Source organism: Botrytis sinoallii, assembly GCF_014898435.1.
Source record: "Botrytis sinoallii strain Bc 23 chromosome Unknown BSIN_011, whole genome shotgun sequence".
Classification (NCBI taxonomy): domain Eukaryota; kingdom Fungi; phylum Ascomycota; class Leotiomycetes; order Helotiales; family Sclerotiniaceae; genus Botrytis; species Botrytis sinoallii.
The window spans coordinates 1,693,283-1,707,685 of NW_024066038.1; the positions used below are offsets into that span (position 1 = coordinate 1,693,283).

At 43.1% G+C, this 14,403-nt stretch overlaps 4 protein-coding genes across 4 annotated transcripts; 1 reads left to right on the top strand and 3 right to left on the bottom strand.

The window, feature by feature from the left end:
- Window positions 1-1,759: 1,759 nt before the first annotated feature.
- EAF02_007071 (uncharacterized protein) lies at window positions 1,760-3,420 on the top strand (the record flags this gene model as incomplete). The annotated part of the gene is made up of 2 exons (XM_038903119.1): window positions 1,760-1,855; window positions 1,927-3,420. 2 exons carry the CDS (start codon window positions 1,760-1,762, stop codon window positions 3,418-3,420), a joined length of 1,590 nt encoding a protein of 529 aa, XP_038757440.1.
- Window positions 3,421-5,358: 1,938 nt separating this feature from the next.
- On the bottom strand, window positions 5,359-6,099 carry EAF02_007072 (uncharacterized protein; the record flags this gene model as incomplete). The annotated part of the gene is made up of 1 exon (XM_038903120.1): window positions 5,359-6,099. One exon carries the CDS (start codon window positions 6,097-6,099, stop codon window positions 5,359-5,361), a length of 741 nt encoding a protein of 246 aa, XP_038757441.1.
- A 1,544-nt stretch (window positions 6,100-7,643) lies between these two features.
- EAF02_007073 (uncharacterized protein) lies at window positions 7,644-10,331 on the bottom strand (the record flags this gene model as incomplete). Its single annotated transcript, XM_038903121.1, has 3 exons — window positions 7,644-9,103; window positions 9,189-10,092; window positions 10,176-10,331. 3 exons carry the CDS (start codon window positions 10,329-10,331, stop codon window positions 8,337-8,339), a joined length of 1,827 nt encoding a protein of 608 aa, XP_038757442.1. The 3' UTR covers window positions 7,644-8,336.
- Window positions 10,332-12,900: 2,569 nt separating this feature from the next.
- On the bottom strand, window positions 12,901-13,287 carry EAF02_007074 (uncharacterized protein; the record flags this gene model as incomplete). The annotated part of the gene is made up of 1 exon (XM_038903122.1): window positions 12,901-13,287. One exon carries the CDS (start codon window positions 13,285-13,287, stop codon window positions 12,901-12,903), a length of 387 nt encoding a protein of 128 aa, XP_038757443.1.
- Window positions 13,288-14,403: the final 1,116 nt, after the last annotated feature.

Below are 14,403 nucleotides of genomic sequence, written 5' to 3' on the forward strand. Positions count from 1 at the left end.
TGCCTCGATGTGTTGATTTCTTACCTTATACATACTAAGACTAACCCGGATTCTACCCAGTGCTACATAGACAACATCTAAGAATGATATTCATCAATATCTTGATTTATTCTTCCCACCTCGTCACCTCATCGCCTCTCGCCTCGTCGCCTCACACTTTACTCGTACCTTACTCATACCTCACTCACATCTCACTCATACCTCAAACCTTACATCTTATACCTCACACACCTCACACACCTCACCTCACACACACTCTCTCTCTTGCATTGATAGACAGTGAACATTGACATTCGGAGAAAAAAGGATGACTAGGAACCAGGGTACTTCAAAGTTTGTTTTTATTGAACACAGATCAAATTACCGGTCGGATACCTTCTCGACCACCTGCCAAAATATCTAACCAATACCAATCCTGGTCTGTATCCGCTTTTCAACAGTTAAATAGGCACATTGGGTCACGATGATTTGTTCTACCCATTCAAGCCATTTGGGAGTTCTTTGGTCCAGTACCTAGCATTTGGGAGAGTCTTTCATTTCATTCGTTGATCCACTGCATAAACTGGACTTTGGTATGAACGATATGAATGAATGAATGAATGAATGATACTAGGACGGGCTGATATAAATGTTTAAAAAGCTACCAGGTACTCCGTCCTCAACTCTCCTTTCGCAAGACTTAAGATTATTTATCATGATTTCTTCTTCCCCTTGTTCAAAAGTAGGCAGTCTTCCGTGTATAGTTTGATAGCTTCATTTTTTCTTATTCATTATTCATTATTCATTATTCATTATTCATTATTCATTATTCATTATTCATTATTCATTATTCATTATTCATTATTCATTATTCATTATTCATTATTCATTATTCATTATTCATTATTCATTATTCATTATTCATTATTCATTATTCATTATTCATTATTCATTATTCATTATTCATTATTCATTATTCATTATTCATTATTCATTATTCATTATTCATTATTCATTATTCATTATTCATTATTCATTATTCTTTATTCTTCTACTTACCTAGGTACGGTATTCACTCAAATTACCCGTTCATGCGATCTACTAGGTACCTCCAGCTACCTACCTACCTAGTCGTACCTTGCCCATTAACCGTTCGGAGTATTCTATTCCAACTCTCTTCCAACTTCTTCCCCGACTTCTTCTCAAACCTCTTCTCCCTCTCACCAACAAAGAGGGCGAAAGGAAGAAAAGAACTGTGTTTGACCGGTCAATGGTCATAAGTCTCAGTGCGGCCATTCACCAACAGCTTCAATTATCTTCATTTCGGTATTACTTATTCATTAAATAATTTAATTGGTCGGTATAATCGCCGTTGTGTCTCTGTTTGGCACTGCCGCACTGCAGACGCACGTTCACCAGTCCACTACATTCACTACCTATTACATACAGAAAGTCTCTCCTATTTTCCTATCGACCAACCCAGATGATCAAGAAGGATCTATTCAACAATTGAGTATTAAGAATTCATTCAAGAAAAGTCTTGTTGTAATTTGAATTGGTTTTGTCATACATTAATAAAAGATACGAAGAAAGAGACCTTTCATTCCCGCCAATTCGAAGAGATCAAGGCAACTTCATTCATACCAATCATAATAAAAGAAATCCGGATACAAGAAGATTGATTGGAAAGCATTGGTAGGAAAGAATTGAATCACTCTTAGGGTGGGAAGGTCGCTTTCGGCAGATCTTCAAATCTTGGAGTAAAAGGTCTTGAATCAGTATGGCAACGATTTCTACATCGCAAGCCCATACCAGCTTGACACCGCCAAGTAGTTCTCACGGTCAAGATTCTTGGAATTATTCTGTGCCAGTAGAGGTAAAAAAAATTAGTCTCATGGTTATCTTCGGCTTTTTTAAAGTTGTTATGCTAATTAAACTTTCCTTCAGCCGACCTCACCTTCTGCCGTCACCGACTATCATAATCACAATCGACAAATTTCTCAAACAAACGGTTACTCACTACGTCCAAGTACAGAAACCTTTGGTCCTCGCCTCGATCATAACCATTTGGCTCCAGCTCGCGCAAATGAATTAAATCGACAGAATAGTGATATCAGCGATACTCCTAGTGCTCCTGATAGTTTACTGGATTCATATGGAAATAACAAAGGTGGTCGAAGTATGGATTCTGGGGGTAAGAAAGGTATGAACGGTGGAGCGTACGAAATGGATGAGGTGGAACATTCTAGGTGGATTCACAGAGATAAATTGGCCCGAATTGAGAATGAAGAATTACAAGCAGCTGGAATTCCGATACCTCGTCCAAGAGCAGGAAGTAAATCTAGTCGACGGGATCGTAGTCAAGATGCCAGTAATGCCATTCGAAGTGAGGGACAAAAAAGGCAGAAGATGGTGGTGAATGGGGATGGAGAAGGCAATCCGTGGGATTTACGATTACCTGAAGAGTCTGCTGGAGATTTAGGTACGAAAGGTATATCGAAGATACCCATATCGAAAACGAGTCCCCTACCAATACCGATCGATTATCTCGAACGAGACACACCTATAGCTCGAAAAACAAGCAACAATTGGTATGACGAGGAGGACCCAATATCATTTAAGCAAGCAAGAAGTCGGAGTCACAGTGTCAAAAGTTCACTTATACTTGATGATGCTACACCGTCTTCTTCAAATGTTCCAATGCCTACTCCTGCTAGAGTATCACCTACACCTACTCGTGCATCGCCATCCGAACGATCCCCTACAAAGAAAGCACCAGGACGGAAAGGATCTATTGGCGCAAATGCTGCACTTCCTGGAGGTAGACAAACGTCAGCACAAAGACAAAAACAAAAGCCGAGTGGAACAAATGCGCCGGATATACGACCAAAAACTCGTTCAGGCGACCTAATCAACACATCGAAACGACCTGAAGGTGACCCACCTTGGTTGGCTACTATGTACAAACCTGATCCTAGATTACCTCCCGATCAACAAGTAATTCCGACTCATGCGAAACGTATGCAACAAGAACAATGGGAGAAGGAGGGTAAATATGGAAATGTTTATGATACAGACTTTAGGCCATTAAATCAACAGGAATACAGACCACGCCCGGATTCATTTTCCCCACCACCAGAGGGACCAGATGGACCAGAGGAACCAAAGTCAGAAGAACAAGCTCCAGAATGGCCATTAGGTGCCCCACAATCTCCATCACCAGTTTCGCCAGTCTCACCTGTTTCTGCCATGACTCCTAAATCACCAACATTAAGTACAGGTCCTAGATCACCAGTGGAGAGAGCATCAAGTTATAGCACAATGCCAAAAATCGCAACTGGAAAACCGCAAGGTGTTAATATCCCAGATCCTAAACCACCAATTCGTGTTCAAGATTCTCCTGAGTCAAGCAAAGGTTGTGGTTGTTGCGTTATCATGTAATTTTTTTGAGAACGGATGTGGAATTCGTTCTCTTCACCAATACGGAGTTTTTTCCCTTTTCTTTCCTGTGTAAATTGAGCTAAGCATACAAGCAAGCAAGTTTTATGGCGTTTATGGAGCTGATGGATTCATACTTGACTTAAAGACTAGGTCTGAGCGATCGCCAACTTTTTTTCTTCTTCATTTCATTCATTCGTGGATAAACACATCATCAAAGAAATTCATACTTACTTGTTGAAACTTTTCCATCTGCACTAATTGTTTATTGAGATCCGGAATTTGTGCTGGGCACGCGATACAACATTAAATTTCATTGATGTGGTAGTGGAGGAGAGGAGGGATCAGATGAAGATGGTGGGTGGGGTGAGGGGGAAAGGTGGGGGGATAGAGAGAAAAAAGGATTGATGACGAATTTTATGAATTTCCCACACACTCTTACAGAGCAAATTTCCTAATAATTCTATCTTTGTTTTGTGCCGTCATTGTGGCATAAGGGGTGGTTTACTCTTTTTGTGTTTCTTGTTTTGATTCCCCAAAGCGATTTTCAAAGATGCGATATTGGATGGCTAAGTGGGGATGCATGGGCACGAGGGGAGATTCTGTGGTAGAAGTGAAGGAGAGTGTGCGGAAATGTTGTGATTTGGATTGAAGGGGAATTTTTGAAGGTGGGGGAGGGAAGGGGCTTGGGGGAGAGAATGGATAATTTCGAACTGGTTGGTACCTTATGCTCAGCATTGCTTCAAGAATCCATGGCGACTACAGTTACAGCTATCGCATTTGCGAATGCGAATGTGAGCGACATTTTTGCATCTTATACTGTGGCGATTGGAGGTCAGGGTCAGGCAGGGAGTTGAAGGGAGGGAGGGAAGGAGATGGAACGAGGGGCAGGAAAATGAGAAAGGAAGATGAGAGGGAGAGGGTCGGGAAATGGGAGTGAGAGTAGGAGTGGAATTGAAGTTAGTGGGTATCAGGTAGTATAGACAGTGAGTAGATAAGTACCTAGTATGAATCTGAAAAACATTGAGAAATTGGGTTTTCCCCTTCATTCACCTCCACACCTATGTTGATCTATCTGTGCTGCTCAAGTGAGTAGGGCAGTAAGCAATAAATATTATCGAGGACTTTCACACTGGAAGACTAATCCAGAAGTTTTGATAACGATACCGAGAAACGCGAACCTTCTTATGTTGTGCTTTGAGCTGCGGGAGACTTAGAAATAGGTGGATGGTGGATGGATGTGCAAATGGAGTTGAGAGGTATGTATGTATGTATAGCCGTGGGTTATCGGAGGTATGGGGGTAGAGCGCGCTGTGTTTTGAGTGTAGATGCAAGGGTTTTATGAGTTCGGAGGAGGGGAGGGGATAATGGGGGTGTGAGGTTGTGAGTCTTGGATATAGGTAGAGTCTGGTTGGTTGAGCATCAACGTGGGAGTTGGTGATGGAAGTCTGTTTTTTATCAATTCCGAGGACGAGGTCTGGGGTTTGGGATCTTGCGGTGGTGAGGGGTTGGTATTTGAGGGATTGAGGTGTATACTGGATGTCTTGATGGCTAAAATTAGGTTCTTTTCATGGTAATAGGTAGTATTACTTCGTTCTTAAATCAGGTCAAGGTTCGAGAGTCACAATTTGCATAAATGGGATTTCTGTTTACATATGAATGTTTTTTATTTTTATTTTTAAGTTGTTGATAGTTGATAGAGAGACAAAGGGAATAAGGAAACCCGTATCCGATAAATGACAAAGGAAATAATGAAATCTATTTCAACAAATGAAAGGTTATAAAGGAATGTGGGTAGCGAGACCAGCTCAGCTATTGCTTACTCGTTTTCTCACCTGTCTTCGATTCTCTATTAGCGAGACCAGCTCAACTACTCCTCTTCTCTCCGTTCTCTCACCGAATTCTCACTTCCGGATCCGTTAATACATAATTGCAGAGCAATCATGCTTTAACATCACCATCGATGATTCTTTGGATGAGCTGGAAAAGTTCGTTTGCCTTGATCTGCAAATCTCCCTTTCCAGTCCATCTATCCGGATGCCATCTCAACCTCTCCCTCTTCATCATCTTCTCATCGAAAACTCCACTTCCTCGAAGTGTCATCTCGACCTCGTGATGACAAACCCCAAGAATCTCTCCTCGAATACAGTTGTTTCGCGCACAACCATGTTTCTTGAGACGAGGAAATTCTTGCGTGTGGTCCTTGATGAATGCCGTTGCCGAAGCAGAGAAGTCATCGAATGCGTTGCCGTAGGCGGCCCGATCGGAGGTACTCCATTTCTTGGCATATTCCCACTGGGTCATGCTTTCGAAATGTTTCTTCTCCTTGCGAGCTTCCTCTTCGGCTGCGCGACGAGCTTCTTGACGATGCTTCTTGTCGGCGGCTCTCTGGGCTTTTTGCTCTTGTTTCTGTTGCTTGGCGCTCTTGGGTTGAGGGCTACCTTGGAAGAACTGCGAGTTTCCGGAGGAGGTCGGGGGAGCTTGCGCGTTGGATCGATGGGTTCGGGATCTCCTGGGAGGAGATTCTTGATACCATGTCTCGCTGCGGGCTTCCGATTGAGCTTGATCGTAGGCTTCGCGGGCGGCGCGGGCTTCCGATTGGCGTTCTGCGTTGGAGAGATTGGCGCGACGAGCGCGTTCTTCGCTTGTCAAGGGCTCCGAGGTCCAGAATCTGGAAGACATTCTGGTGGTTGCTGGTTTGTCTGTTTGGGGTCTGGATTTCGTTGTGTTTGGAATCTTGTGAAGAGCTGGAAAGATGTGGTAGATGAGGTAGATGTGGTAGTAAGTAAAGGACTATGGAACTGATGAGAATAAGTATGAGTAGATATTAGGTCGATATATATACACAGGTAGTTGGGATTGTTCAATTTTAGTTCAGACATATTGAGAGTTATTTCAGGGGGAAGTCGAAATTAACAATGCCATTGTTCAGGCACTCCTTTGTGAGAGTGATATCCATTTCACTGAAGTCTTTGTTTGTCACCTTGGATTCTTTGAGGGTTGAGGATTCTTTTCAGTCGAGATACAATAAGAACAAAGAAGTCTTGATTCTGATGACAACAACAAAGATCAAGCTTGAGTTCTAAAAGCATTCCAGGGTCCCAAGACAAGTGGATTAAGACCACTCTGGTCTGGCTCTGAGCCGTCTCTCACTGCCGATATTGAACAACAACCGAACTACAGTTTAGAAAGTTCATAGTCTCGAGGTTATATTCTTAAACTGTACTGAGATATACACTTGATATAGTTCCGTCATCTAGTTCAGATATAGTCTACCCTAGTGTTCAAGGTGTATTTGAATAACATGCTTTTTGTTGCATGTCTGAAGTTTTATACCCCACAGTATAGATCAGACCCGAATCCTCTAGATTTTCAGTAGGCACAGGAAGATCACACTTAGAGTAAGCCTAAATCTTTTTGGGCTTGATCTTCTTCATTTAACAAGAAGGGAGTCTATCTTTATCCTCAGACTTTACTATTTATCCCACACATTCTCATGCTAACAGGAAAAGGTTTCCCAAAAACTGACCATGGTGTCGACCAATGCCAATGCTAGGCGGGATAGCACAGTAACTAGTGGATACGCTAAATTTAAAATATATGTATACTCATCAAGTAAATTTTCATAAACCTGCATCATCACATCTTGATAAAACCGTGTTGCGGGCTTCAGTTTTTGAATTGAGGTGAGCGCCAAAGCAAAGGTTTTTTTTTCTAAGTCAAAACAAGCCGTTGCTGCTATGTTCTCTTGTTTTCGACATCTTTCTAAGCTTTCACCCATATCTATACTCCATAGTCAATGCTCAGTACAATGTTACGATAGGATATATGTCAGTCTGAGAAGTTGTACCAGAGAGGCATTTTTATCGTTTCATTTATGTTCTATCTCTGAAAGGGAATTGTTCATATGAGAGAGGTTGGGGAGGATGGGCTCTCACGTCTGAATTAGAGATTCGGGATGTCGGACCCTTTGAGAGCTGGGCAATACTAAGGGCCGTAGGATCAGGATTGAGGTGGGTAGATGAGGATGGCCCAATGCTTCACAGACGTGGTGGTAGGGAAGTAGGTGTGATATCTAATGACGTCGATATTTGGATGGAAAAGTAAGGGCATGTACTTGATGTACATACGTGAGACAATTCAAGGTCAGACCTTGAGAGACATGATGTCAACCTTGCATGAGCTGCCACAAAGCGAAATTGGTGGTAGTCTCATGTTTTCATTTTGATAGTGACATTCCTTACATGCTCAATAGATATTTCGTTCTACGATGTTAATTCACTATAGTTCTAGACTAGCCGCCTCCAGTGACATTGCCTTGCCTTGCCTCCTCCCGTCAGCCGATCCTTGTACAGCAGAGCACTTGTAGTTGTTCTCGCTTTGCTTTTTTCGATACTTCTTTGTAGACCTGGGCTATCCAGTAAGCTTACCTTGAGATTGAAGTGAACCTCGAGGTCAGACTATCAAGTTCATAGTCATGCAATAAGAGAGTAATCTTAGAATGATATTGAACCCACAAGAATCCTTTATAGCTACATGCTATCAGCTTGATTACTCTTTCGGGCATGGCATTGGTATTTGGCCATCGTTAAGGTTAAAAGAGAAGGATAAGAAATATAAAATTGAAAGATATCATGGATTCCGAGACTATTGCAGCAGTGTCACCCTAGCCACTTCTTAGCCAACTAGTTCTGTTGGTCTTTCGATATATCAATCAACTCAGTTGTAACTATTTCACTGCAAGTTCGGCACAGATAGTCAGAGCAGAACATTTTTCATTGTCTCAAATTTGCCATGATTGCAAGAAGAAACATTCACCCGTCAAATATTAGAGAAATGAAGTGACAAATCCCATCCTACCTCATCCTCACTTCCATCTTCCCCATTCCAGCTTTCTCAAACCCTCATTTTTGTGGTGATTACAATTCAATTTGACCACCCCATAATCGCTCATAAAACTGAGTCCTGAAGCTCGTCGGCTTCTTCTCATTACCGGTGATGATCATGATCTTTTCTGCGAGATCGCTCCAAAAATCACAGCTCGCAGCGGCCACCTGACCATCAGATCCAAGAGTATAGAATGGATGGTTAGGATTGGAATACTGTAGACCGACCTTCAGTGCGTTTGTCAACTCTTTACCATCGTCAGTTGTTACTTCCCATGTGAGTGCCCGGCCACCATTGTAATAGTTTGGATCACCAGTCAGTGCATGACTAGCAAAGTACTTTTGGTATCTCGAAGCTAAAGGCACCCATATACTCTCGAGGAATCTGGAGATCCAGACAGGGAGCCAAGGAAAGATCGTTTTAATAAGGCCGGCGACGTCGACCTCCTCGTCCCAAATGACAGGAAGCAAATCAGTACCGTGTTGAGCCGGTGGAATCTCGTACCGTGTGGCATAGACGTTGGACTTCTTCTTGTATGCCTGGTAAATCTGATAGTTGTTACAAACAAACGTCGAGTCGCTTAATACTGCCCTGAGACGCGTCTGTTGGTCATTATCGTATGAACTAGATGGGTATTTGTCCTCGATATTCTGCCTCACTTCTGCTAGTTCATCACCCGGGAAAGCGAGAGTGACAAAATTTGTGAACTCGGCTTCGGTTTTAATTTCCTTGTTAGCGAAGAGCCTTGCCTCGTCGTATACGTGAGAAATTATTAGAGATTCAGTGCTAACGTGTTTGCCTGAGATTCATGATTAGTGATGTTCTATCAGTAAATTGGAAGACTATAGCAGGAGATGAAAACAGTTGCGTAGAAATTTGTGTACCTTGCTTGAATAAATTCGCTGGGAGGTCTGGCACCAGATCTCCGTCAACCGCGGGTCCGAATGGAAATAATCCCAGTTTCAAGCGTTGATTGACAACGTTTTGATTAGCTACCTTCAGGGTCTCTGCATCAGCTTCTCTTAAGCACTCGAGAGCATCTTCGTCAGCGCAGTTTGCTTCTGTTGCGAAGCTGGAGAAGGTTTCTTGCAAAACACCTGCTCGATCATACGACCACTGAAATGATGGACTCCAGATGGCGGCCCTTTGGAAAAGAGATTCTTTCTTGGCACCACCATAGGCAATGAGGTGATGGAGAATTGATCCTCCACCAGCAGAAAGCCCCCAGACACTGACAGCGCTTTTGTCGCCTTTGACTAGACCGATGTATTTTTGAACCCAGTCCAAAAGCAGACGTTGATCATGCAGACCTGCATTAGGTTGAGCATTTTGTTCCATGTAAGAGCCACCCAAGAAGCCAAATGCTCCGAGTCGGTAATTTCCCGTCACCCAGATGACACTATTGTCGGTAATTCTACGAATACCTTTTCCGTCATATGCAGAGTAAGGTTCTGGTATATTGAATGTTGTATTTTTTCCACCGAATATGTAGGCTCCACCATAGATGTAGACAATAACAGGGAGCTGTTCCTCACTACTCTTATCCAAAGCCCAAAGTGGGACGTAGACATCGAGGAAAAGACAGTCTTCACTTTGGTTACCTTCTGGTGGAGGCTCAGCAGTAACATTTGAATTTTTAGAAGGAGGAAAGGCTTGGATACAGTTGTCGCCGACACTGCTGTCTAGAATTTTCTTGTTGTTTTTGATGGCATCAGGGTATTGAGGAGCTGCAAAGCGGAGAGGGCCAACAGGGGGTTTAGCAAATCGAACGTTTGAAAATCGAACAGTCTGGTTGTGTCAAGGTGTCAGTGAGAACAAAACTCAGCCGGCTATAAAGAGGGTAATGCATAAGTAATATAAAAATCACTGACCTCTCCGTCTTCTCCGTAAAGTTCCGCCCTATATGTACCCCATGGGAGGGTCAATGTTGGAAGGTCTTCTTTGGAGTAATATGACTTCTTATGTTTGGCATTGATGGTCCAGAATAGAGCATTGAAAATGAGGAACAGGGAAAATTTGTAAAACATTTTGAGATCATGTATTGGGTTTGAGCCAGCAACTAAACTTTGACCCGTGATACAACAAGCAAGCAGTTCTACAGCTTGGTTCTTATAGGATTGTACGAAGTGAACGTGCCTAAGGCTCGAAACATATGATGAAAAGATCGGCCCGTTGCGCGTTCCCGTGTCTTTGCTATTCACGTCACATCATCCCTTCAATGGCTTGAATATACAGTACAATATCTATCAAATCCATGTTATGATGATTTTACATAGATCTTCCGAATGTGACGAAGAGGTAGGGGTGGCTCGGGTACGGTGGGGAAGTCTCCGAAACAAAACTGCTATCGATTGAAAACGTAGAAATGCATTAGTTTTGCATATGCACAATGCGATAGTGTGTGCTATCTTAGCTGCAGAGAGATCTTAGATATGATCAATCACATGGAGGAGAGATTATTCAGATCTCAATTTCTAAGCAAAGGGAAGGGATCTACAAGGTTAGGTTATGGCGCACACTGCGGGGCTGATCTGGCCGGAAAAGCAATTAAAACCCCGATCAAATCCTAGTACGCGCAGATCAAAAGGACTTGACGATGTCGTGTAACGTTTGACGGCATAAAATGCAAATGATTCGTACTCTTCCGAAGCAAACAAGTCCGAAGGTTGGACTACGATACTTGTACAATTACGACACTGCGTGGTGCGTTTCACATGCATTCAAAAGCATTCAGGGTAAGGTTAGCGCTTCCCGAAACAATAGAATCTGCTCAATCCATCACAGAGTACATATCAAGGTCCTCGCTTTGTGTGACCATATCATGATTCTTCTCTAAGAAAGGCGGCTTGCATGTGCTTGGTAAGGATGTAAATGAGGAGTATATGCATTGCTTTTCAGCTGGTGAGTTTGCGAGCTGAATGAGTGCCGCTCAGCACCTTACTTCTCAGCCCCTTTCTGCAGCTATCGATCTCAATGGTAATGGTTCATCTTCAGGAGATCGGGGATCACATGAAGAAATTTTTGGTAGTATACTAGCTCTTGCTATGTATACAGCTCAATTTGTACACTGGGTTGTGCACAACAGGGTGTACTGCTACCATGACAAAGTGACAAAGAGGGAAAGAAGCGGATCTGGCACCTCTTTAGCTGATTGGATCCCACCAACCTACAATGGTAGCTCTCAAATTGCAGCCAGTATCTCTGTTCCTACTCACACTCGCGGAAGTCATTTTCAAATGCTGCCCAGGGAGAGCGATTTTTGCCTTCGCCTGTGTTCCCCCCATCTAGGAACTCGCATAGACCGTGTGAATTTGTTGTAGAAATCTTGTTCAGGGAAGTGATAGGCCAGTCTTGTACTTATGCTGGGAACTAATCACAGACGGGAGGGTTTTGGTGACGTCGCTCACACTTGCATGTCACATTTACACTAACTCTTCCCGCAAGCTCCAGTATCACGCATGTTATACTGATCAGGTTGGACAAAGTCTTTGGCCGATTCCCGACTCAGTTGAATATGGGTGTATTGCATTGAGACAGAGGGACATGATATCCAAGCCCTTCATCGCTGTTGCATGTTCATACCATTCTGACTCGAGGATTGATTGAAACATCGATGTATTCAGCAAATCGCCTTGATACATAATGTATAAGAGTATCTCGCACTAGAGATATACAACTTATAATAGCACAGATCATCAAACAAAATCCACAAACTCGTGATTGTGAATATAGGGACGATAATATGTTCCAATTGCAACTAAGAAGTGACGTATATTCTCTCTGTCTATTAATCAAATTGTCATCCCATCGGCATTCAAAAGAAAATCAACCCACTCTAAATCTTCAGTAACACCTTTGCGGCGAAGCAGTGTTGCGGGGAAAGCGACAAATTGTGACTAAATTCCGGAAATAGCCGCTCCAGAAGACATAGCCTATGATGATTTGAGGGGAAAAGGACATGCATGCTCGAGGTTCCATAATTGTATGGGGCTGTTTATGCAAAATATGACTGGCTGACAAGCGAGATTTCGGCACAAAGAGGGGAACTGGGCTGGGGAAAAAGGATTTTATCCGGTCAACAGGACTGATCTGCGTAGCACAGATGTCCACTACAACTCGCACTATTCGAAGTAGAATTGTTGTCAATAATCCTTTCAACATTCAAACTATGTATCTCGACATGAACCGATAATCTCTCCCCAGCAGAAAATTCCATCGTTTATCGACCAAGTGGTTGGAGCTGAACTAATGTCCCTCAAACCGGTACATAAGATATCATCGTCAGCTATATTATGTAGAGCCAAACTGACGTACCTATATTTGGTTTAACACTACCAATCCATAGCTTACGCGATTTGGTGGTTCCCTCGCCGATGGTGCGATGAGTTGCTCCTACCTCTGCTGGGTCTCCAGCTTTGGTTCCCGTTCCCTTAAGTAATACCCAATCAGCTTGCTCCAAATTATGGATAATCTTAGATTTTTACTTACATGAGCTTCGATGTATTGAGTTGACCCATGATCCAACCCATGCGATGTATAAACGTACTTTGTCAAAGCAGCCTATGCTTCGCTTGAAGGCATCATCACACCCGGGGTCTAACCATCTGATTTCAAGCCAGAGGCTCGAATAACGGCTCGAATAACGGCTCGAATAACGGCTTGAATAACGGCTTGAATAACGGCTTGAATAACGGCTTGAATAACGGCTTGAATAACGGCTTGAATAACGGCTTGAATAGAATCCCCGTCTTCAAGCGCCCTATTTAGTCGCTTCAGAATAAGGACGCCGCATCCTTCCCCTCGACCATAACCTCCGGCGTTCTCGTCAGATGCTCTGGAGCGACCCTCGGGGTTCAAAAATCCCAAGTTATTTAGTTGCATTTTCCCATCCGAACTGATAATCGTACCAACACCCTTGTAGACTTTGACAGCCAAGATGAGTCGCAACAAGACGTGATGAGGAAGCCGTGTGAATGGTGGCATTAGGACCATGAATATCTAAGAAGTGGGAGACGTGATTAGAGATCATCTCTTTGCAGGTTCCTAGAATATGGTGCTTGGGACTATGTCCGAAATCTCGCACAACAACATCTCGATAGTCACTCATCGAGGAACCGACATAGCACGCGTCTGAGTGCCTGCAACTTTGTTCAGTGTTTTACCGGCATTCTCCAGAGCTTCATAGACGACTTTCATGGCTATGCGCTATTTGGGATCAAATGAATTGGCTTCCGCTGCCGTAATATTAAAGAATGCTGCGTCAAAGGCATACGGATGCTGTTTGAGAAAATGGCCCCCTTGATAGCCAAGACGTTTTGCCGACTGCTAGCATTGGGATGGTAATAAATCCGCGTTATATCGGTCTGTTGTTGAGGAGTAGGCATCTTCGAAATTGTTAGTGGAATCCCAAGCAGCTCCAATTCCAAAAATTAAACCATACCGAGGTCACTTACCCCTCCCATTTTTAAAAGGTCCCAGAACTTCGATGGTGAAGTAGCATCACCTGGGAAGCGCCATGCTAGGCCGACAATAGCGACAGGCTAGGGTCTTCTCCAAGGGCTGCTTCAAGGGAGGTGGGGGAGACTGCCCCCCGATCTAGACAATTTATTTCGAAACTTTATGAACGTAGGTGAATGACTTCAATTCAATGGCCACTGTACTAAGCCTAAGCAAATGCGAAAGAGACTAGCTCTTTCAGTAGCCCTTAGTTAAGGCCTACTATTTGTGTACAATAGCTAGCTCTTTAGATAGAATACAATATTTACATTTAGGACCTACCATCGTAGGTACCACGTCATCCGTATCCTTCTCAAAACAACAGAAACCAAATATTGAAGATAGAGAAAACAAACCTTCGGTAACTTACGACCCATTCTTTGGATAAAATACAGGGTTTTGATTGCAAAAACTTTCTCCAGTAGTTTTCGGTCACAGGATTACAGGCCTCGGCTGCCCCATTACCCAGTAGAAATTCCAATTGAGAGGATCATTCTGACTTGCATAGATAAGATTCACATGAGGTTCAACAATACTACTTTCCTCTGTTTTCTTTTCTTCGTAGCGAATTACTGAGCACTTCCATGAAAAGCACAGTCGAAG